Consider the following 21,936-nt stretch of genomic DNA (forward strand, 5'->3'; position numbering starts at 1 on the left):
GCCTTCTTCACCCCCAGTGCAGGGTGAGGTCTGCCCGGCCGCCCCCGCTGTGCCTCTGGTGGACTGGGTGGGATTGGCAGGGCGGCAGAGGCTGATTACAGGCGGGCTCGGTGTGATGCTGGCACGCAGATCCCTTCATTAAAGCTCCCCAAGGCTGTTTGCACCCTTCCTCCAGGAACCCCCACGCAGCCCAGGAATGTAAATGACGGCTTGTGGCCCTGACACCGGTGGGGTGGACGCGAACCTTGGCGCCCACTGTGGCTCGCAGTCCTCTCTGGGGGCACAAGCTTTCTGGGCCCTTCTGAGCAGTCCATCTATGAGGAAGCGCGTTCCAGGCAGTTGTTTCTCGAGCCTTGCAGGGCTGGAGCGACAGGGACGCCTTGCCCTGTGGGTGGGGAGCGGGCAGGCACAGCCCCAGCTTGTCCTTGGGAGCAGAGACCAGGAGTGGCCAGGGCCAGCCAGGCAGTGGCAGAAGCAGGCCTGGTCAGCCAGTGAGGACACAAGACAAGACTGCACTCTGCTATGACTCACTTCTTGTGCCGTACCCTGGGGGGTTTGGTTTTTACAAATTGAAGGTCTGTGGTGACCCTACATCGAGAAAGTCTGTGGGCTCCATTTTCCCAATAGTGTCTCTCTCTGTGTGTCTGTCATGTTCTGTCCATGCCCTGTGTTCACACACTGTCATCATGCTCGTATTTCATAACCACAGGATCAATGTGACACTGCTGTGCGCTCCGCTGTTGTTGGGTGACATTGTCGCCTGCCCGCCGGTTGTTGGGTGACACTGTCGTGTGCCTGGATATTGTTGAGTGACATTGTCACATGCTCACCTGTTGTTGGGTGACACTGTCACCTGCACTGCTGTTGTTGGGTGACACTGTCATGTGCCCTCCTGTTGTTGGTGACACTGTCGCCTGCCCTGCTGTTGGTGACACTTTCGCTTGCCCTGCTGTTGTTGGTGACACTGTTGTGTGCACACCTGTTGTTAGGTGACACCGTCACCTGCCCTGCTGTTGTTGATGACACTCTCGCCTGCCCTGCTGTTGTTGGTGACACTGTCACCTGCTCTGCTGTTGTTGAGTGACACTGTCGCGTGCTCTGTTGGTGGTGACACTGTCACCTGCCCTGCTGTTGGTGGTGACACTGTCACCTACCCTGCTGTTGGTGGTGACACTGTCGCCTGCCCTGCTGTTGGTGTCACTGTTGTGTGCCCGGCTGTTGCTCTTGGCCAGTGTCTGAGTCCCCCAGTGCCGCCATATGGACACAGCACGGTGGCTTCCATTAGTGGAGGGCTGTTGCAGGGTCAGAGTTCTGGAGCTGAGTCCACATCCGTGTCTCACGGTGCCGAGTCCTCCTGGGGTCTCATTCCTGGCTCTGTGTTGGCTGTGATCTGTGGAAATCCTGGGCTTCTCTCGGGTCTGTCTCCCCCATCTCCTCCTTCCATGTGTGTCTCTGTGTCTGATTTCCCCCCTCTATAACTCTCAAGCCCTGATGGCACATGGTAAGCGCTCTGCCGTTAACTGAAAGGTTAGCCATTTGAATCTTCTCATGGGAGAAAGACTTCTGTGAGGGTCCAAATCCAAACTTACTGCCATCTGGTCAGAACCGGCTCATAGCTGGCCCTCCAGTGGGTTCAGCGGGTGTGAATCGCCCCGGAGGAGACAGCCCATCTTTCTCCCGTGGTGGGGCTGGTGGATGCAGACTGGCAGAGAGGCTGCCTCTGGATTAGAATCACGATGTCCTGCAGAAACCGCTGCCAGAGCCCCCACTGGGAAGGCTGCGGTGTGGCAGGGGCAGCTCTGCTCTGTCCTGGGGGTCGCTGGGAGTCGGGGGTCACTGGGACGGTGGCCGTTTAGTTTCTTTTCTGTGATAAATGGCCTGTTTCGGCCTTCCACTACACTGCAGACCCCTGATACAGGAACAAACGCCATTTGCACACAGGATGCTGTTCACCGGACAAACCTGGGGGACACACTCAGTGAGGAGCACCGGCTCATGGGGCCGAGTCCTCCGGGCGTCAAAGTGGGGTTCCACGTGCAGCTGGTCTGCATTTGGGGGGGGGCTCACAGACATCTCTGCTTTCTCACCCACAGCCCCACATCAGCCGCCTGGGCCTGCCCCACGGTCCATCCGGGGAGAAGGTGGCCGTGGTGACCGTGGACGAGTGTGACACAGCCGTGGCCGTACGCTTTGGGGACTACGTGGGGAATTACACCTGTGCCGCCCAGGGCACACAAAGCGGCTCCAAGAAGTGAGTGGCCAGGGCACCTGCTGGAACCTTCTCTGCAACGGCCACTGCTCCAGAGGTCATGACCTGGTCCCAGCGGCCCTGCTGCTCTGACAGCTTTGATCTGGTTAGGTTACCTCCCCTGCTTAGGCTCCTTCCCTCCACATGGCAGAAGCTCGTCTCCTTCGGGGTGCCGAAGCCACCCAGGTGGTGACGGTACCCTGCCCTGCACCTCATCACCGTGGCCTGTGGCCTGCACTGGCCCTGTGGATGGCCAGTTACCTCGGGGAAGACTTTATATGAACCTGGGGGTGGGACTGACACCGGGAACCTGTGATGTCACACCTGTGAAACAGGTCAGGGGGTGTCCCTGGGGTGAGCATCCCAACAGGGCCCATAGCTGCCTGGGTGGGGCCAGGTGCAGATTCTGCTGCCCCTCCCCCATTCAGGCGCATCAGAATGCCTTGCACATGTAGGTAAACTGAGGCACAGGGAGGTTTGAAGGGCCAGGCTGGGCACCATGTTTATCCTAACTGTCCTTCACCTGCCGGCTGTCTGCCAACTCCCGAAATTCCACAAGGACCCATCTCCAGGTGAGGGGCCTCTGGCCACATGCCTCACGGTGGGCTCTTCTCCCCAGGTCCCTGGATTTGACAGGCCCCCTTCTCCTGGGTGGTGTCCCCAACCTGCCCGAGGACTTCCCCGTCCACAGCCGGCAGTTCGTGGGCTGCATGCGGAACCTGTCCATCGACGGCAAGACCATGGACATGGCCGGCTTCATCGCCAACAACGGCACCACGGCAGGTGGGTGTGGCCCTGACGCACCCTACTGCTGACCCCCACTGCTGACCCCACACTGCTGACCCCACAGCTGACCCCCACTGCCAGACCCCCCACTGCTGACACCATTGCTGACCTCCACTGCTGACCCCCCACTGCTGAGCCCACAGCTGACCCCACTGCTGACCCCCACTGCTGACTCACCCCACTGCTGACCCCACAGCTGACCCCCACTGCCAGCTGACCCCCCCACTGCTGACCCTCCCATTGCCAGTCCCCTCACTGCTGACCCCCCAATGCTGAACCCCCACGGCTGAACCCCCAATGTTGACACCCTCCACTGCTGACTCCCCCACTGCTGACCCCGTCCAATATTGACCCACCACTGCCGACCCTCATTGCTGACCGCCGGGGCCTGGCATTAGGAGCCTCCTGGGGGTGGTGTATGAGGCCTGGGATGGCCGCAGGCACACTCTCAGGGCTAAGGGGACATTGTTGCTCCTGGCTGGACCAGGCTGGCCAATGGCTGGGGCACAGGACATCATGGCCAGGGGATCACTCAGTGGGCGGTGGGAGGACAGAGACCCCCCCATCATAGTGACCTTTCTCCCCCCACCTCACCTCACACCAGGATGACCCTGGGACAGATGTCCCCATTACAGTGACCTGTCCCCTCACCACCTCACACCAGGATGACCCTGGGAGAGTTGTCCCCATCGCAGTGGCCTGTCCCCCACTCACATACACCTCAAACCAGGATGACCCTAGGACAGATGTCCCATCACAGTGACCTGTCACCCACTTACACCACGTCTCACCATCTCACCTCATACCAGGATGACCCTGGAACAGACGTCCCCATCACAGTGACCTGTCCCCCCACACCTTACCTCACACCAGGATGACACTGGGGCAGATGTCCTCGTCACAGCAATCTATCACACACCTACACCACGTCTCACCTCACACCTGGGTAACACTGGGGCAGACGTCTCCATCACAGTGACCTGTCCCCCCACCTCACTTCTGTCCTTGCAGGCTGTGCTGCCCAGAGGAACTTCTGCGAGGGGGCCTGGTGTCAGAACGGGGGCACCTGTGTCAACAAGTGGGACACCTACCTGTGCTCCTGCCCGCTCCGGTTCGGTGGGAAGAACTGTGAGCAAGGTCAGTTCTGGGCCGTCCAGCTTTTCCTTGTGCTCGCTGGGACAGGTGGTGCCTGGACCCCTCACAAGGGGCCTCGGAGGAGGCCTGACACCTAGTGTGTCCCGCTACCCCTACCTGCTGTGGCTCTGTGGGGAGCAAGGATGTATCCAGGGCTGAGAGGCCTCCGGGATCCCCGTAATGGGGTGAGCCTGCAGTGGGGGTGAACCTGCAGTGGGGGTGAACCTGCAGTGGGGGTGAGCCTGCAGTGGGGCCGGGATCAGGGACAGTTGTGTGGCTGCATGAGGGGACACCTGCAGGTGGGGACACTGAGCCTTGTCTCACAGACCAGCCTGGCCTGAAGGAGCCAGGTCCCCGGTCCAGCTGGGGTCGCTCTCTGGTCTGCAGTGTGGTAGGCAGGGGTTTAAGGTGCTGCTCCTTCTCCCTGGCTGGACACGTGGCATCGGCTGCACTTAGGGAGGCCCCTGAGCCTGTCTGTGGGCTGTGTGTCTGGCAGTTGGGCTGGGGGGGCCGGGCTCCCCAGAGAAGATTATGATCAGGAGCCGAGTACTGCTGGACAGGGCAGCTAAGCGCAGGATGGACATCACAGAGGTTTCCCGCAGCAGAGGTCACATGGCCTGGCTGGGCACACATGCAGGCAGCAGGTGGACCCTGAAGGCAGCCCTCGTGGTGGGCCCTCGGTGGCCAGTGGTCCCAGAAATGGCAGTGTAATCCCACATGGGAGAGGCTGCCAGCCGGCCAGCAGGAGTCTGACCAGGCCTAGGAGGGCAGTTGGTTTGACTTCATGTTCACTCAGTGTTTCCAAGAGTCTTGGAACTAGGGAGCCTGCGTACCACCCACTGCCACCTCTCTGGTTACCCCAACCAGGCAGAGCCCAGGGCTTGCCAGTGAACCGTGAGTTTGGAGACCTGGTGCCCATCCCCAAGGGGGGGTCCTTGCACTTAGGGCAAGGAGATTAGAAACCCCTAGACCCCTGCAGAGGGTGCTTGGGTGCCTGAAGGAGTGTGTGCATGCCTGTATGTTCATGTGTGATCATGTAATCATACTGTGATAATCAAGGGGTCATCCCCCACATGACCCTGCCCCCGGCCAGGACTGACATCACCAGGTGTGGCAGTGACAGGTGGGCTGGGCTGGCCAGATCCCTCTCCTGTCCACTGAGCCTGGGGTCTAGGGTCACCCTGCTCCTGCCCAGCCTGAAAGCTCTATGTCCCCAGCCAAGCAGTGGAAGCAGCAGGCCTTAGCCTGCCTTGTGAGGACGGGGCCCATTTCCCAGGAGTGGGTCTCTCTGCAGGGCCGTCGGCGGTGGATTCTGAGTTCTAAACCCCAAAAGCAAGCAATGGCGTGGATCCCCAGTCCTGACACTGTTCCCGGCTGTTGTCTGTGTTCACACTAAGTGCCACGCCTTGCTTCCACAGCTGGGTGGTTCCACTGTCAGCTGTCCTGTTAGTGGACCACATCCTGTGCTGCCTGTGACCCTTCAGACCCCTGGGCCAGGGTACATGGACAGGGTTTCAGAAAGGGGCTTGGGTGTAGAAATCCCCGCAAACCCTCACCCTGCCTGAGAGCCGCCCTGGTGGGTGTTTGTCCACAGTCATGCCGCACCCCCAGCACTTCAGTGGGCAGAGCCTCGTGTCCTGGGCCGACCTGGCCATCACCATCTCCGTGCCATGGTACCTGGGCCTCATGTTCCGGACCAGGAAGGCGGACGGTGTGCTGATGGAGGCCTCCGCTGGTGTGTCCTCCCGGCTCCTTCTGCAGGTGAGTCAGCCATTCCCACCAGTACCTGGATGGGGACACACCTGTGTGGACACAGGAGGGGTCGTGCCCTCTCACTGCCCAGTGTGAACATGAAGATGTGAGTGTCTGTTCCCGGAGGCTGGACAGTCTCACTGTCCTCTGACGAAAGGCATGGAGACACTGCTCGCTGAGAAAGGCCTCTGGGATGTGCCTTCTGGCCAAGGACACTGAGTGGACAGTCATGTGCTGGACTGAGGCTCCAGTGCTCAGAAACCCCAACACCTGTTGTCATGAGTCACTGACTGAATCTGCTGAAGTAGATTGCCAGGCCTTTCTTCTGAGGCACCTCAGAGTGGCTCAGGCCCCCAGCCTCTCAGGTTTATCTCACCTGAGGACTTCCCCCTCCTCCCCTCTGCTCCTCCCCCTCCACCCTGGCCCCCTCTCCCCCTCCTTCCCACCTCCTCTCTGCCCAGCTTCCCAAGAAATGTACACCCTGCGCTCCCTTTACCCCTCCTGTCTCCACCCCCCCTTCCAACTCTGTCATCTTCCCTCCTCCCTCCTCCCTCCTCCCTCCTCCCCTTCCTCTCCCCTCCCTCTCCCTCCCCATTCCCTCCCTCCTCTCAACTCCTTCCTCCCTTCCCCTCTCCCCCTTTCTTCCCCTCCGTCCCCCAGTCTTTCCTACTCCCTTCTTCCTCCACATTCCCTCCTCTTCCTCTCCTTCCTCCTACCTCCTACCTCTTCCCTCCTCCCTCCCTCTTCTCCCTCACTCCCTCTTCCTATCCCTCTCTATCTACTCCCATCTCTATCTACTCCCCTCCTTCCCTCTCTGTCCTTCCTCCCTCTCCCTCTTCTTTCCTCCTCCCTTCTTTATCCCTTCTTCCTCCCCTCTCCCACTTCCCTCCCTCCCCCTCCTCCTCTCCTCTTCTCTTCCCCCTCCCTCCTTGCTGTCTTCCCTCTTCCTCCCTCCTTTCTTCTTCCCCCCTCCCTCCTCCCTCTCTACCCTCTTCCTCCTTCCTTCCTCTCCCCTTTTTTTTCTTTCCCTCCTTCCTCCCCATCTCCCTCCTTCCCCTCTCCCCCTCTCTCTCTCTCATTTTCCCTCTCCCTTCCCTCCCTCCTCTCTTCTCTCCTCCTCCCTACCCCTCCTGCACAGGAGTTTGGCACCTCTCACTGTCCTCTTTTGCCGGGCCTGTGGAGAGTGGGTCATAGCACAGTGCTGTCAGATAACCCACTTCACAAAGCGCAGAGCTTCCCCCAACAGTCAGGAAGTCCCTCCCAGAGCTAGCTGTAGTGTGCCCTGCTGCAGTTCTGGTCTGCTTACACCATCATTTCTTCTCACTTCCCTGGCCCCATGGTGACAGGTGTGGCCAGCACAGGCAGCATTCAAGTTGGGTAGGTAGTGGTAGGTCAGTAACTGATGCTTGGTCAGGGTTGGGGGTCTACAAAGGCCAGGAGATGGGGGCCTCAGCTCACAGTACACCCCCAGGCCCCTCTCCCTGACACTGTGGTCAGCTGGTCCAGAAGCACCTTCAGTGGCAGGTCAGAGGAAGGACCTGTGTGGCTCCCTAATAGGGGGTCTGGGAGACCTGGACCCCAAGGGCTCCCAGGGGGTAACAGAGTGATATGACAAGGCTGAGGAAGGGGTGACTGCCCTGCCCCAGGCTGGGGCCCAGGCCACACATCTGGCGCTCAGCAGGCCGTGCTGGGGTTCCCTTGGCCAGGCCCACAGCCCGGGGGTACCTGTGTGGGTGGTGTAGCATGCTGACATCCTTTTTTCCCCTCGTTAAGTGGTGGTTGTGCAGGCTCACGGCGTCAGGATCACCACGGCGTCGGGTGCGCTGGCCCACACCTGGCAGGCACAGTGGCCCCAGGCACTCCTTTTCTCTGGGGTTGTCTCACCCTCTAAACTGATGGGATCACCTGGTTTTGACCTTGGTGATGGGTGGAGCTTTCACGTTGTCGCTTGGCTCTGGGGTCCCTGTAGGGAAAAAAGTATGCTCTCCGCCAAGAGGTGCCCTCAGCCAAAGCTACTGTGTTGCTGGAGTGGCTGTGTAAGTGTAACTGGTTCAGAAATCAGGTGCTTGGGTTTTTACTAAAGAATACAGCTCCACTTTGGGAAGGCTGGGTGATAACAGTGGCCTCCAGCTGTCCCCCAGACCCCAGGAACCCCTTGAAGGCTGAGTCAGGCGTGTTCCCAAAGGCCACTAGCTGGTGTTGCCAGAATTCCCATTTATTTCTAGGGTGTTTGACACTCCAGCCCCTGAGCCCGGTGGACGCAGGCAGGGCAGCAGTTGGGTGTTCTGAATGGTCCCTCGGCGGCGTCTGTTCTGTTCCTGCCGTGTCCCCATCCTCACAGCCCTGACAATTTGGGTAATTGCTCTCAGGCGCCGTGGGCATGCCCATGTTGTCAGCAGGATAACCGCGCTCTTGTCTCCTCCTCTGTCAAATCCGGTGACAGGCCTGGGGTGATGGGCAGGGACCGCCAGCCCACCGATTGCCTCTGTTTCCAGACACCACGTCACTCACTTTTACTGCCAGCCTGGCTGTGTTAGCAAGGAGGGCTTGAGAGGGTGACGGGAGAGACGGGGGCGTGCACGCAAGTGTCTGGACAGTAAAACCAGGCGGAGCGTAAACAGGTGAGAGGGTTTGAGATCAGAAATCGATGTGTGATTAGTGGCCCTCATATTAGAAATAGATGAGAAATGGTTTCTGATTGTTGATTTCTTCTTGGATCCACGGAGCATTTAGGAGTGTATTTCCGGACCTCCGGACGCAGGGCATTTTCTCCTATGTGGTTTTGGTTTTATTCCCAGCATAATTGCAGGTCAGAGAAGGGGTGCTCTGTGTGATGGCAGACCTTGGAGAGGTGCTGGGACTTGCCTCGGCGCTCTGTGACTGTTCGCGGGCGCCTGAAAGCACCGTGCCCTGTCTGCAGCTGTTGACTGGCAAGCTCTCTCCAGGCCCCGTTCGCTCACCGTGGCGTTCAAACAGTCTGAATGTTTGGGTCTGTTCACACTCGGAGGTATTGAGAAAGAGGAGTTCAGAATGTCCAAACCCTCTCATGGTTTTGTCCATGACCCTTACTTCTGTGTACTTTGGCCCTCTCGATTTGGGGGCGATGTTAGCTGGTGCCCACAGATTTAGACTTGCTCTTGTCTTCCTAGTGTTATCATTCTGAGAGACCTTAACTCAAGGACCGACTTTGGCCCTAACGGTCACTGTGTCTGGGGCTGAGCCACCTGTCTCTCGCTTGTTTAACTACGTATCACTACCCACCTTTCTCTCAGTGTCTCTGTATCCTTGTTTCAGGTATGTTTTATTAAGAGTGGGAGTGGGTATTTTCCTGTCTTTAATCCACCACGAACTCTTGTGTCTTTTTATTGTGTTGTCTTAAAGCACTCGTTTTAATTTTTTTTCTATTTTCCTTTTCTTTTCTTCCCCTCCCCCTCCCCTCTCCCTTCTCCCTCCCCTTTTCTTTTCCTTTTTCTTTTCTCCTCTTTTCTTTTCTCTTCTCTTCTCTTTTTTTTTTCTTGTTATTTACCGTTGAATCAGATCTGACTGGCACAGGAAAAGATTGCCCCTTCTCCATTGAAGCATCTGGTGGATTCAAACCATGTGCTTTCGGGATTGCAGTGAAGCTTATTGCCACTAAGCCACCAGACCTCCCTCTGCTCATGTTTTAAGATGCAAACATATGTTCAATTGAGTTTGTGTGTTTGATTTTTAGCTCCTTCCAGTTCGTGAAGTGGTCCATGTTTTCACTTTGTAGCTTGGGTGCCTGTGGTCTTGCTGGTTTATCTTTGTCCTAATTCACCCAGCACTTGTCTGTCAGCTTGCTGTGCTGAAGTAACTTGTGGGTGCTGTGATGCTAAAGGCTGTACCACTCGTGTGCCAAACGCTGGATGGGTCACCCGTGGTGGGCAGGTTTTAGTCGAGCTCCCAGATTAAGGCAGACGAAGAAGAAGTGACTATCCACTTCTGAAATAGTAGGCCTCTGAAAACCCTATGAACACTAGAGGAACACGGATAGTTACAGTATTAGAGATAGAGCCCAGATTGAGAGTCAATCAAAATGACCTGGCACATTGACAGTGACGACGACAATGAGCTTGACTGTGTCAGAGATTCTCAGGTTGGCAGCAGATAGGACAGGGTTCAGATCTGTACTTGACTCAATGGCACCTAACAACAACCACAACTGTATACTGAACCCTGACCGGATGGTCCCTTGTGCGTCTGTGGGTCCCTTGCTGTGTTTGCCCCTGTGTCTGACAATTGTTTTATCTGAATCCACGGTGGGTCTGGTTCTGCTGTCTCTTGCTTCCCTTGGTTTTTCCACTCACACTTTGTCTCCTTACGTAGATAGTTGTTTTGGATTGTGTACTGGGCATCGCATGGCAGAACTGTGGAGAGAATTTGCACCTGGGATGGCTGTGTCATTAGGCTCTCAACAACAGAATCCTGTGTCCCTCTGGGGGCAGCTAGAGGACCAGCCATTCCAGACCCCCGTAGCCCAACCATAGTCAGAGATGACCAATAGTTGGGCTTTCTCTTCTTTTTTTCCCCCCCTAAGTAAATTTACTTTACTTGTAGTCAGATGGTGGGAGTTGCCCCTTTGCATTAATTTCTTTTTTAATTTTAAATTTATTTTAATGAAAATTTACAGAGACTTAGGATTTCCATTTATTCATTGTTGCACTTTTCTCCCTGTCCCCTCCCCCCCGGGTTCACTCTTCTCTTTGAAAAGTAAAAAAAAAATTCTTTCATTCAATCCCTCCCCAAGTCCACTCCACTATGCTACCTTCGTTCTGGGCTCTCTTGTTTGTGCGAGAGCTGGCTGGTTCCCGTTCATGCCTCTATGTAACCCTTCCGGTTCCGGACTGACAAAGGCATCTTGCTCTCAAGCCTCGACAGGCTCTGAGCCACACTGTCAGTGTCCCTGCTTGCAGCTGGACAGCTCTCTCGGCCCTTCGGTCTCAGCTCTTGTTCTGGAACAACTGACAGCTGCATGGAATAATGAGGAAAGCGATCGAGTTTGCTGTCCAGTCGTTCTGACTCCAGTGCCCCCACGTGTGTAGAGTTGCACAGTGCACCATGGAGGTTTCAGCGACTATGGCCTTTACAAAGCAGCTCACCAGGACTTTCTTCCAAGGCACCGTGGGTGGGTTCAGATGGCCAACCTTTGGGTTCATAGTTGAGAGTGATCGTTGGTACTGCCCGGGCCCTCTGCCTGACCCACAGAGGAGCGTGCACACCTGCTGGGTCTCCTCCAGGTAACTTCGCTGTGGCTCAGCGGAGCCTTGCACCTGTCTGCTATCTTCACACTCATGTGCTCTGATGATTCACCCTGTTTTCTGGGTGGTGTCAGAAGGGCTGAGCCTGCTGCCCGTTCCTTCACTGGCATCCCCCCAGCTGGCTTATCTTAAAATACAAGTATCTTTGGCCTCTCACAGTGCTGATTTCAGATTATTTTTTTTTCTCACATGTACTTAACCATCTCATCTCATCAAATGTAACATGTACACCCAGGCCTAAGAGCTCAGTTGTTTTGGGGTGTGTACCGTCAAGTGGAACTAATCCACAGCTGACCCTCCAGGCACTTTTCAGAGGTGATAAGTCACGTGGGAGGACTTTGCCCTGCTTTCTCCCATGGAGCAGTCAGTGGATTCAAACCAGTGGCCTTTGGGTTGGCAGCATAGCTCCTTACCACTAGGCCACCAGAGCTCCCCAAGAGCTCAGTGATCGTCTCAGTCTCTGAAGAGTCCCCGTTTTTCATCCTTGCAGTTGTAATTCTTTTGCGCCATCAAGTCATCTACAGCCGTGACAGTCTTATGAACAGAGAGCTGACTCGTGCCCTGTACTGTGCCGTCCTCATGGTCTCTGATACGCCCAAACCCATTGTCACGGTCACTGGTCCATGCAGGTCGCTGAGGGTCTTCCACTCTTTTTGCTGACCCACCACCTTCCCAGGACCAGCCCCTTCTGACAACACACCCTAAGTGTTTGTGAGACAGAGTTTGACAATTCTGCACCATCCAGGAGCACCCAGGTTGCATTTCCTCCGGGACAGATTTGCATGTTCATTTGACGGTCCGTGGGGTGTTCTATACCCCTTTCTAACACAATTCAGAGGCACCAGTTCATCAGACTTCCCTATTCATAGTCCAACTTCCACATACACAGGAAGCAATTGAAAATACCGTGGCTTGGATCAGGCACCCCTTAGTCTTTAAACTGACATCCTGAGCTTTCTTAAAGCCCCAAACCAAACTCAGCCCTGTCGAGCTGACCCCCACACACGGACCCTCCACCGGGGGCCTCAGCCTGTGCCTCTTACGAGAGCAGACTGCCCGCTTTCTCCTGCAGAGGCTGGTGGAGTCGCTGGCCTTTCTATGAGCAGCCTGGCAAGTACCACGACGCCTGCAGAGCACCTGACAGAAGACCACGCACGGTCCAGCGCAGCCGCTGTTGGTGTTTCCTCTCTCCACCGTGGGGACAAGCCCCGCAGACCTCGTATAATGGCACTGTGTCCCTCGCTGTCACAGATGCTGCAGTTTCATGAAGGGGAGGCTTGTGGGGGCCCCACTGGTGCAGATTCCCCACCGCACACGTGTGTTCACTTCCTGTCTCCGCGGCATGTTTCGGTAATTCTCATCATAGTTGAGTATTGCACAACTCGTCAGCGTCACTGCTCTGTGTCCTGGGAAGCTCCTGTGAGGTGACCTGTTTAGTCCCGACTGGCTGTGTCATGCCTCTCTGGACTGGAACCCCCACTACCTCCAAGGAGTGCATATGTTGCTCTCTCTGTAGTGGAACCCCATCTCTAAGGTGAACGGTCAGTCTCCATCCATCTTTCACTTAACATCCATCAAATATTTAACTGCTTATCCCGAAGCAAAAGGTGTGTGGTTCTGAAGAATGGAGGAGCAAATGAAAACCTTGGTTAAGTGGCCTCATGGTAAGGAGCTGTGCTGCAATCCCGAAGTCACATGGTTCTAATCCACCAACTGCTCTGTGGGAGAAGGATGAGCTGTCTCCTCGCGTGCGACTAACTGCCTCTGAACTCTCCCCGGAGGGTCGGCTGTGGGTCGGTTCTGACTCGACATCTCACAGCGACAGTGCTGTTCTGGAGGCTGTCCCTGTGTCTTGGTGTGTCTGTGACGGAAGTGTCCTCTGTTATCCCCTCGCGGGCTCGGTCATCAGTGTGACTCCCTTCCTGCAGATCCTGGGTGATTATGTCCAGTTTGAGGTCTCCCATGGCCCCTCGGACGTGGCATCCATGACGCTGTCCAGGTCCCGAGTGACCGATGGAGAGTGGCATCACGTGCTCATAGAGCTGAAGAGCGCCAAGGAGGGCAAGGACATCAAGTACCTGGCGGTCATGACCTTGGACTACGGGATGGAGCAGGTGAGTCCTCCCCACCCCCCTCCCAGGACACACCCCTGCATCACGTGAGAACCGACCAGGTGTTCAGCTCCTGGACACTGTGGGCTCCTAGGGGCCTTGGCAGCCTCGTCTGAGGCCAGTTGGGCTCCTGACACACAAGCTGCGTCTCCGGCGGTTCGGTTCCACCAGCGGCTGTGAGAGACAGTTGGGAGGTCTCTTTGTGATTTACAGCCTTGGAAGCCCAGTGGAGGGTCTGCTACGAGTCAGCGCTGGCTCTGCGGCAGCGAGTTTGTGTTTAAAGGGACCCAGAAGGTCGGAGCCTCCTACCCTAGTGGTTCTGAGCCCTGTAGCCCTCTGTCAGGTGTGGCAGGTCACATCTCTGCAGCCTCTGGGGACCTCCGTCCTCGCTCCTCCAGCTCCTAATAGTCCCAGGTGCCTGCAGCTGGCCACTGCCTCTCAGGTCTCCTCTTTGACATGGATACCTGTCGCATTAGAGTAGGACCCGCTCTGACAATCTGGCCTCATGGACCCCCTGTCCAAACTGGGGCTTGGTCACTCTACCAGTGCTATTCCGAGGGGACACATCTGGGAAGACACACAGCTAAATGCATCACACCCCTTTAATGTGGCAAGCCCCTCAGAGCCTTCGGGTTGGGGATCACTTCCGGGCCCCATGCTGGGTGCCTCCCGCCCCTGGTCCATGTTCACCCTCCCATCAGGCCATCTGCATCTGCGTCGAGCAACAGTTATAGACATGGCCCTGAGCTTCTGAGGAGTGCAGGGTGACTGAGACCTGGGTGCCTGCCTTCACCGTGGGCAGTAGGTGATATCCGGCCAGAGAACTCCCAGGGACATCTGTGAGCCATGACTGTGCCCTGTAGCCCACAGACGGCAACTCAGGTGCTCCTGCCCCACTGTCCACCAGTTGTGAGAAGCCTCCGGGCAGGAGCGGACGGAGCTCCCGCTTGCCGTGTTTCCGGTGGTTGCTGCGTGATCAGCTGGTCACAGGGCGGGAGAGTCGCCTGGCCTCCCCCGCTGACCAGCTAGGCTCGGTGCTGGCACTCACCTCAGCCTGTCTCTGCAGCCTGGGTTCAGGCCAGTCCTCCACAGCGTTCTGCCCACCAGGCTGCGCGTGGCCTGCTCGGCCCTCCCCTGGCCACGGGCAGGGCTGTTTGCTGCGGGGATAGGACTGTTGTGAGCCCTTCTGTCCTCTCTCTGCACAGAGCATGGTGCAGATTGGGAACCAGCTGCCCGGGCTGAAGATGAGAAGCGTCGTGGTCGGGGGACTGTCTGAGGACAAGGTGTCCGTGCAGCGAGGTTTCAGGGGCTGCGTGCAGGTACGGGACAGGTGCAGGGACACCTCTTGTCACTCACACCCTCGGCCAGCTCACATGTGTCAGAATTACCAGGTGTGCCACCAATCAGGCGCCCACATAAATAACACGTGCAGGGAACTAACGTGTGCGTGGCATGCAGAATCGGATCCCTCGCACATTTGTAAATAAATGGGCTCTTTCCCCAGTCGACATCCCAAAGCCACCTTCCCATATGTACACTTGACTGTGTTCCAGCCCGGCTCCCTGAGTTAGGGGCTCCCCTGCCTCCTCCGCTCATCACCCCACTGTCTGCTCCTCCGTCCACTGCCGTGCGGGCGTGTCCAGCCCCTCACTGTCTCCACCACTGTCACCAACCAGAACTTGTCTCCTGGTCGCCGTGTCTCACAGGAATGTCAGGGCCTCTGTGAGGGGGAGTAGGCCCCGCTCATTCCTCTCCCCACCCACTCCTCCTTTTATTTACCCCTCTCCCCCTCACCCTGCCCACAGGGCCAGGGCTGAGGGCTCCTAGGTTCACCCACTCCTCCCTGCCACTCCTCACCCCACCCACTCCTCACCCACCCAGTCCTCGCCCACTGGCTGCCCAGCGCCCCCCACACCTCGCCCCTAACTACTCACTCCACCTACGCCCTCCTCAGTCCATCCTCCATGTCTAGCTGACTGGTCACGTGCTCGGCGACCTCCATAGTGTTTCTGCCGGGCGGGCCTCGAGCCTTGAGCCCTCAGTGTGGCCCTGTATGTGTGACCAGGGGGCCGCCCGCCTGGGACTTCTCGACCTAGAACAACATGCTCACACTGCCCAGACCCCCCTCCCAGGCTCACCTTGAGGAGCCGCCCTCGCCACATTGACCTTGACCTTCAGCATGTTCCTTCCACCCTCCTCATCCTGTTCCTTCAACCGCTCCAGCCTCGTGTCCCCCTCCCCACTTTGTAGGTAAAGTTCTCTCTGGGGACGGGGAGGAGCGGGGTGCTCTGACCTCAGGGGCTTCCTGCGGCTCCTCCGGGCCCCCAGCCTGGGACCACCTCCGACCCCCACCCCGACCATGTCTGACGCAGGGTGTAAGGATGGGGGAGACGTCCACGAACATCGCCACCCTGAACATGGACGACGCTCTCAAGATCAGGGTGAAGGCTGGCTGTGAGCTGGAGAACCCCTGCTCCTCCAGCCCCTGTCCCCCCAACAGCCGCTGTCAGGACGCCTGGGACAGCTACTCCTGCATCTGTGACCGAGGTGGGCACCCTTGGCAGGCGGGCAACACCCTCCACATGCCTGCTGGCAGGCTCCAGCCTTTGCTTGCAGAGATACTAGGGCAGTGGGGGCCTGGGGAACATCTGGGTCAGCTGGTGCCCAGTCCGCAGAGACAGTGCCCACCATCATGCTTTGGTGACTGTGGTCTATAAAGCGTACAGGGGACCATCTAAGACGTGAGTGCCGGTCACGTCTCGTTTGGACCAGAGATTGTTGTTGTCAGGTGCCGTCCAGTTGACTATAATTCACAGCGACCCTGTGAAGAACAGATCTGAGCCCTGGCCTGTGCCGTCCTTGTCATCTCTGACACACACGAGCCCATTGCTGCAGTCGCTGTCAATCCATCCCATTGAGGGTCTTCCTCTCATTCACTGACCCTCCACATTTCTAAGAATGATGTATTTTTCCAAGGACTAGCCCTTTGTAGGTAGCTCTGGTGGTAAGAAACAGTTCTGTAACCCTGAAGGCAGGCAGTTCGAATCCACCAGCTTCTCAATGAGAGATAAAAGGGCATTCTCCTCCTGTGCGATTTATTGCCTCCAAAAACTCCCTGGAGGCCATCTGTGGAGGGACTGGTTCCTTCTCTGAATCTTGACTTTCCTTTCTCTTGCTCCACATGAGCCCTGTCTTAAATGGCCATTCGCAAGACCCTGGACACTGTCACCAGAGCAGGCTGTGGAACATGCCCTCTGGGAGCGATGTTATGTCGTTTGCTCCTGCTGTCCCATGAGATTACAACCCTTCAAACCCAGTAAACGAATCCGTGTGGTTGTGGACACATGGAGAAATTTGGGGATAGAAAGAGTGCAAGGTGCATATGTAAAAAAATCATGCCTTCAAGGGAGCTCTGGAGGCCTGCTGGCAAGAAGCTGTACTGCAATCCCAGAGGTACACAGTTCGAATCCACCAGATGCTCTGCTGGAGAAGGAGGGACAATCTCCTCCTGTACCAGTCAGATAGGATTTGACAGTATACACACACACATACACAAATAAAATTTTTTTTAAAATCTAAAAATAATAAAAAATAATCATGCCTGTTAAGGTGTTGAGGTCAGTGTCAGCCTCGTGTCCTGGGCTGGCCAGGCCCCTTCTCACCGGGTGCCCATGCTGCAGCCCAGCAGATGGCCCTGAGCACCGGGGTGCCTGGGCACCCAGCTCCCCAGGCCCTCATTTCTGGCTTCAGCAGATCAGCCCCAGGTCCTGTCCCCCAGCCCCTTGTCTGCCCAGGCGGCCTTGGGAACCTTTGTCCGGCACGTCATTGTCCAGACACCTGCTGTTTGTGCTCGAGTGAGCTCAGCTGCACGCCTCTTTCCTCTGCTGACAAGCAGGGAAGTAGAGGCCCAGAGAAGCCTTGAGTGTCGCAGCACGCCAGCATGGGGGTGGTTGGCCCTCCAGTGCAGTTAGCCTGGCCCCTGTCTCCCCAGGGTACTTCGGACAGAAGTGTGTGGACGCGTGTCACCTGAACCCCTGTGAGCATGTGGCGGACTGTGTGCATGACCCCAGCTCCTCCCGGGGCTACACATGCGAGTGTGGGCCTGGCCACTACGGACAGTACTGTGAAAACAGGTGAGTGGGTGACGGGTGAGCACGAACCCAGCATCTGGTCAGCTCCCTGACCCTCCTCCTGAGGCCATCACACTAGCCCGTGTCCTTCTGAGTGCAAGGGCCTTTGCTATTAGGGCATCACAGAGACACTGCATGACCACGCCTTGCCCTGGGAGTCCTGAGGGAGGTTGAGACGGGTGGGGGGCATTTCCTGATCCAGGCACGCATCCAGCCCCACAAGGCTGCCTTCTGTCTAGAAGGGGTGTCAGCTTAACCTCTCTGACTCCTGCTTCGCTTCCCCAGGGTCGACCTCCCATGCCCCAAGGGCTGGTGGGGCAGCCCCGTGTGTGGACCTTGCCACTGTGCCGTCAGCAAAGGCTTCGACCCCGACTGCAACAAGACCAGCGGGCAGTGCCAGTGCAAGGTGAGAGAGGGTGGGTGACAGGACCAGTGGGCAGTGCCCGTGTGAGGTGAGAGGGCAGGTGACAGGACCAGAGGGCAGTGCCCACATGAGGTGAGAGGGGGCGGGTGACAGGACCAGCGGGCAGTGCCAGTGTAAGGTGAGAGGGTGGGCGACAGGACCAGAGGGCAGTGCCCGTGTGAGGTGAGAGAGGGCGGGTGAAAGGACCAGCGGGCAATGCCAGTGTGAGGTAAGAGAGGACAGGTACGAGAGGCGGGTGATAGGACCAGTGGCAGTGCCAGTGTGGGGTGAGAGGGGGTGGGCGACAGGACCAGTTGGCAGCACCCATGCAAGGTGGACCTGAAGTGCTTGCTGAAGAAGGTCAAGGACTGCAGCCTTCAATATGGATTGAGGCTCAACATCGAGAAAACAAAGATTCTCACCTTTCTAAGTACACGTGTACAAATCTACCTGTCCACCTGTGCACACACCTTCACTCCCTACCTGTCACCTCCCAGCATGTGGACAGGTGTGCGCTTCTGCATATGCACACCCCGTTAGGCCTGTAGACACTCACAAACACCGCCCTGTGTGCACGCACACACCACACAGTCCTACCTGTGCACGTGCACACTCACTCACGGGCAGGCACACACACCTGCCTGAACACGTCCCCATACCAGCCTTCAGTCCAGAGCGGTGCGTGCGCACAGCCGTGTCAGGCTCTCTGCTGCCCCCTGCTGTCCTCTATTTGCTGTGCACACAGGGCTGATTTCCACATGAATTCACACCTGGGACAGAGCCTGGGACCAGTCAGCCCTGCACTTGCGTGTGACAGGGCACTGTCCTTTCTCGGAGGGCTGACTCATCTCTGGCACCAGCTTGGTTCTCCCCTGAGCCACGTCCTGGTCTCTTATCTGCCTGCCCTGACCATAACTGGGATTTAACATGTCCTTAGTGCAGCCCCTGTTCACCTCCATACGCCTGTGCACCCCTGAACCCCAGTCTGCTGTCTGCATATGTGCCCCAGATCCTGTGACGCCTTCCTCTTGACATAGTGCCCCTGTGCCCACGCCTGCCGCCTGTGTTGGTAACTTGGACACACAGCTGGTCTCGTGGTGCCCGTGCTCTGCCAGGGACCAGGCTGCCAGGTGGACATGCCCACCCAGGGGTGCTGGTCCTTGGAGACCTCCCAGGGTCCATTTAAATCTGAATGGTCCTGGATACAGTGGGAACAGAGATGAGATGTGGCTTGTTTCCTGACATGCTTCACAGAAACCCTGGAAGGGAGGCAGAGGGCCAGGAGGAAGGCCGGGTAACAAAATTCACCACATGCAGCCTCGTCAGGTGATTGCTGACGTTTTACTCTCGCCTTCCAAGTGTCACAGGCAGGTGACCTCACTGTGTCACACAGGGCACATGGTCACACAGGTGGTGGACAGGAGCACACGGAAGTAGTGTCCTGGCCTGTCATACGTGGACCCTGTAACAGCTGAGGTCCTGTCCAAACAACAGGCCAGGAGGAGGGACACAGCACAGGCAGGGTGGCCGGGGAATGGCCGAGCCAACTGTAGACTGGGGCTGTCGGATACCAGAGCACAGGCCGTCCACAGCCACCTTAGCTGGCTGGTGGTGGACATCGAGGCTACACTTAACCCATCGCAGTGTCACTCCCACATCCCCATTTGGGTCTAGTTCTTTTGGGGACACATGGGACAGCACTCTCGGGGAAGCTGGGCAAGGGCACCTGTCCTGGCATGGCTCGGGGAGTGGTGAGAGCCCCGGTCAGGTGGTCACTGCCCATATCATTCACTCAGGAGGGCCATGGCGTTTCTCGGGGGACACCCTGACAGAGGTGGGCTCAAGGGGAAAACACACGCCCTTCTCCCTGCAGGAGAATCACTACAAGCCCCCAGACCAGGACGCCTGCCTGCCCTGTGACTGCCTCCCACAAGGCGCCCACAGCCGCAACTGTGACGCCCTGACCGGCCAGTGTGCCTGCAGGCCGGGTGTCATCGGGCGCCAGTGCAACCGCTGTGACAACCCCTTCGCCGAGGTCACCACACTCGGCTGTGAAGGTCCGCCGGGGTCCCCCCCTTCTGGCCACATCATGGTTGCTGGGTCCACCTGTGTGTGAGCCTTGAGTCTCTGTGGATGCACGTGCATCTGTGTTTGCATACCTGCTGCATGTGTATCTCCAACTATGTGCATTTGCACGTGTGGGGGGGGGCTGCTGGGACTGCATGTGTGTATTCAAGTCTGGGTGTGTCTGTTTACTTGTGTGTCTACACATGTGTGGTGCCTGAGTGTGTGTGTCTCTGTGTTTATATGTACATGTGCTTGGTCTGCTATGTGTATACATGTGTGTGCAGTCATTCCTGCGTGTTTGCTCTGACATCTGTCTCCATGTCTGTGCGTGGTCCCAGTCTTGGTACTCACACGCAGTTTGCCTGTTCTTCTGTACATAGGACATATGTCGATATGTGTGCGTGTCTCTGTGTGCATCTACTTGTGTTATATCTGCATGTGATTTGCATGTGTCTAAATGTGTGAATATGCCATATGTTAAATATGTGTCTGTGGTTTGCTTGTGCACCAGCTTGTGTGTGTCTCCGTGTGCCCCGCACACCTGTGGGAAGCACGCTGTGACCATTGTCCTGACGTTTCTGGGCTGTAGGAAGCCCGGCTCTGCAGGGGGAGGTGGTGAGAGCGTGGGCCCGAATCTCGCAGACGCTGGTTGCCCCATGGAGGGCAGACCTCTGGGAGATGGGCAGGGTGGGAGGCACTCAGCTAAGTGACCTGTCCCACTGTCTGCAGTGATCTACAGTGGCTGTCCCCATGCGTTCGAGGCTGGTATCTGGTGGCCACAGACCAAGTTTGGACAACCTGCCGCGGTGCTGTGCCCCAAGGGCTCTGTGGGTAAGTACATGGCCTGTGGCCCTGCCCCCGGTCAGAGACTGGGCTCTTGGACATGGTCAGTATTGGTTGTATGAAGAGCTCTCCTCCTGAGTGTGAGCAGAGCGAGACAGCGTCTTTCTCGGTGTCTTTGCTGGGTGTCCTGGGTTCACAGTGACACCCCTCCCCCCTAGTGGCAGAGTAGAACTGCCCTGGGGGTCTCCAGGCTGTGATCCCACGGGGTCCCCGGGCTGTGATCTCACCGGGTCCCTGGGCTGCAATCCCACCGGGTCCCCGGGCTGCGATCCCACTGGGTCCCCGGGCTGTGATCCCACTGGGTCCCCGGGCTGTGATCTCACCAGGTCCCCGGGCTGTGATCCCACGGGCTCCCCGGGCTGTGATCCCACGGGCTCCCCGGGCTGTGATGTTTACAGGCATCCCAGAGCTCTCCCACAGCGGCAGCATGGGTCTGAACAGGGTTTTTCAGTTAGGGTTTTTCAGTTAGCGTATGAGCGCTTTACCATCACACCACGCCCTCTTTCCCAGGAGAATAACCCACTACCCTGGAGTTGGTCCCGGCTCATGGGGACCTTCTCAGCTCACAGAGACTTGAATTTCTGAGTCTGTCCATCATCACAAGAGTAGACCACCCAGCCATCTCCCATAGAGCTCCTGGTGGGTTCAAACCCCCACCCTTTCCATCAGTAGCCTGATCTGTAATGCCTTCCTCGACCAGGGCTCCTGCTAGTCCTCTGATAACTGGCAGCTCAGCAGACAGTGGCCTGGGCGTGGATGTCCATGGCGCAGAGTAGGGTACCTGATGGCTGCAAAGTGTCCCCTGACCCATGGCCACTCCGTGCTGGGCCTGGCTTGTCGCAGAGTCTGAGGTCTCAGCACCTGTGGGTCCCCCTCCATGTGCAGGTGCCCCTCTGTGCACAAGATCCCCCTCCTAATTTGGGTCCCTCTCTGCCAGCAGATCCTCCTTCTGTGCTCAGATGCCCCTCTCAGTTTGGGGCCCCTCTCAGTATGGGCCCCCTCTCTACATGTGGGTCCCTCCCTGTATATGGGTCCCCCACTGTGTGTGTGTGTGTGTGTCCATGTGTCCCTCCCTGTATGTGGGTCACCCTCTGTGGGCAGATCCCCCTCTCTACGTGTGGGTTCCTCCCTGTATGTGAGTCCCCCACTGTGTGTGTGTGTGTGTGTGTGTGTGTGTGTGTGT

General features: G+C 57.4%; 1 protein-coding gene across 1 annotated transcript in view; it reads left to right on the forward strand.

Annotated features, from left to right (window-relative positions):
- Positions 1 to 21,936, forward strand: part of CELSR1 (cadherin, EGF LAG seven-pass G-type receptor 1) — a 178,252-nt gene that overhangs the window by 131,243 nt on the left and 25,073 nt on the right. The window contains exons 6-16 of the mRNA XM_006888122.1: positions 2,094 to 2,251; positions 2,868 to 3,031; positions 4,046 to 4,171; positions 5,763 to 5,929; positions 13,128 to 13,313; positions 14,516 to 14,629; positions 15,683 to 15,857; positions 17,302 to 17,443; positions 17,726 to 17,846; positions 19,717 to 19,900; positions 20,640 to 20,741. Coding sequence (XP_006888184.1) covers positions 2,094 to 2,251; positions 2,868 to 3,031; positions 4,046 to 4,171; positions 5,763 to 5,929; positions 13,128 to 13,313; positions 14,516 to 14,629; positions 15,683 to 15,857; positions 17,302 to 17,443; positions 17,726 to 17,846; positions 19,717 to 19,900; positions 20,640 to 20,741 — 1,639 coding nt within the window. The remainder of the gene's footprint in view (positions 1 to 2,093; positions 2,252 to 2,867; positions 3,032 to 4,045; positions 4,172 to 5,762; positions 5,930 to 13,127; positions 13,314 to 14,515; positions 14,630 to 15,682; positions 15,858 to 17,301; positions 17,444 to 17,725; positions 17,847 to 19,716; positions 19,901 to 20,639; positions 20,742 to 21,936) is intronic.

This window comes from Elephantulus edwardii, unplaced genomic scaffold, assembly GCF_000299155.1.
Source record: "Elephantulus edwardii isolate Elephantulus edwardi_28Jun2011 unplaced genomic scaffold, EleEdw1.0 scaffold00064, whole genome shotgun sequence".
NCBI lineage: Eukaryota > Metazoa > Chordata > Mammalia > Macroscelidea > Macroscelididae > Elephantulus > Elephantulus edwardii.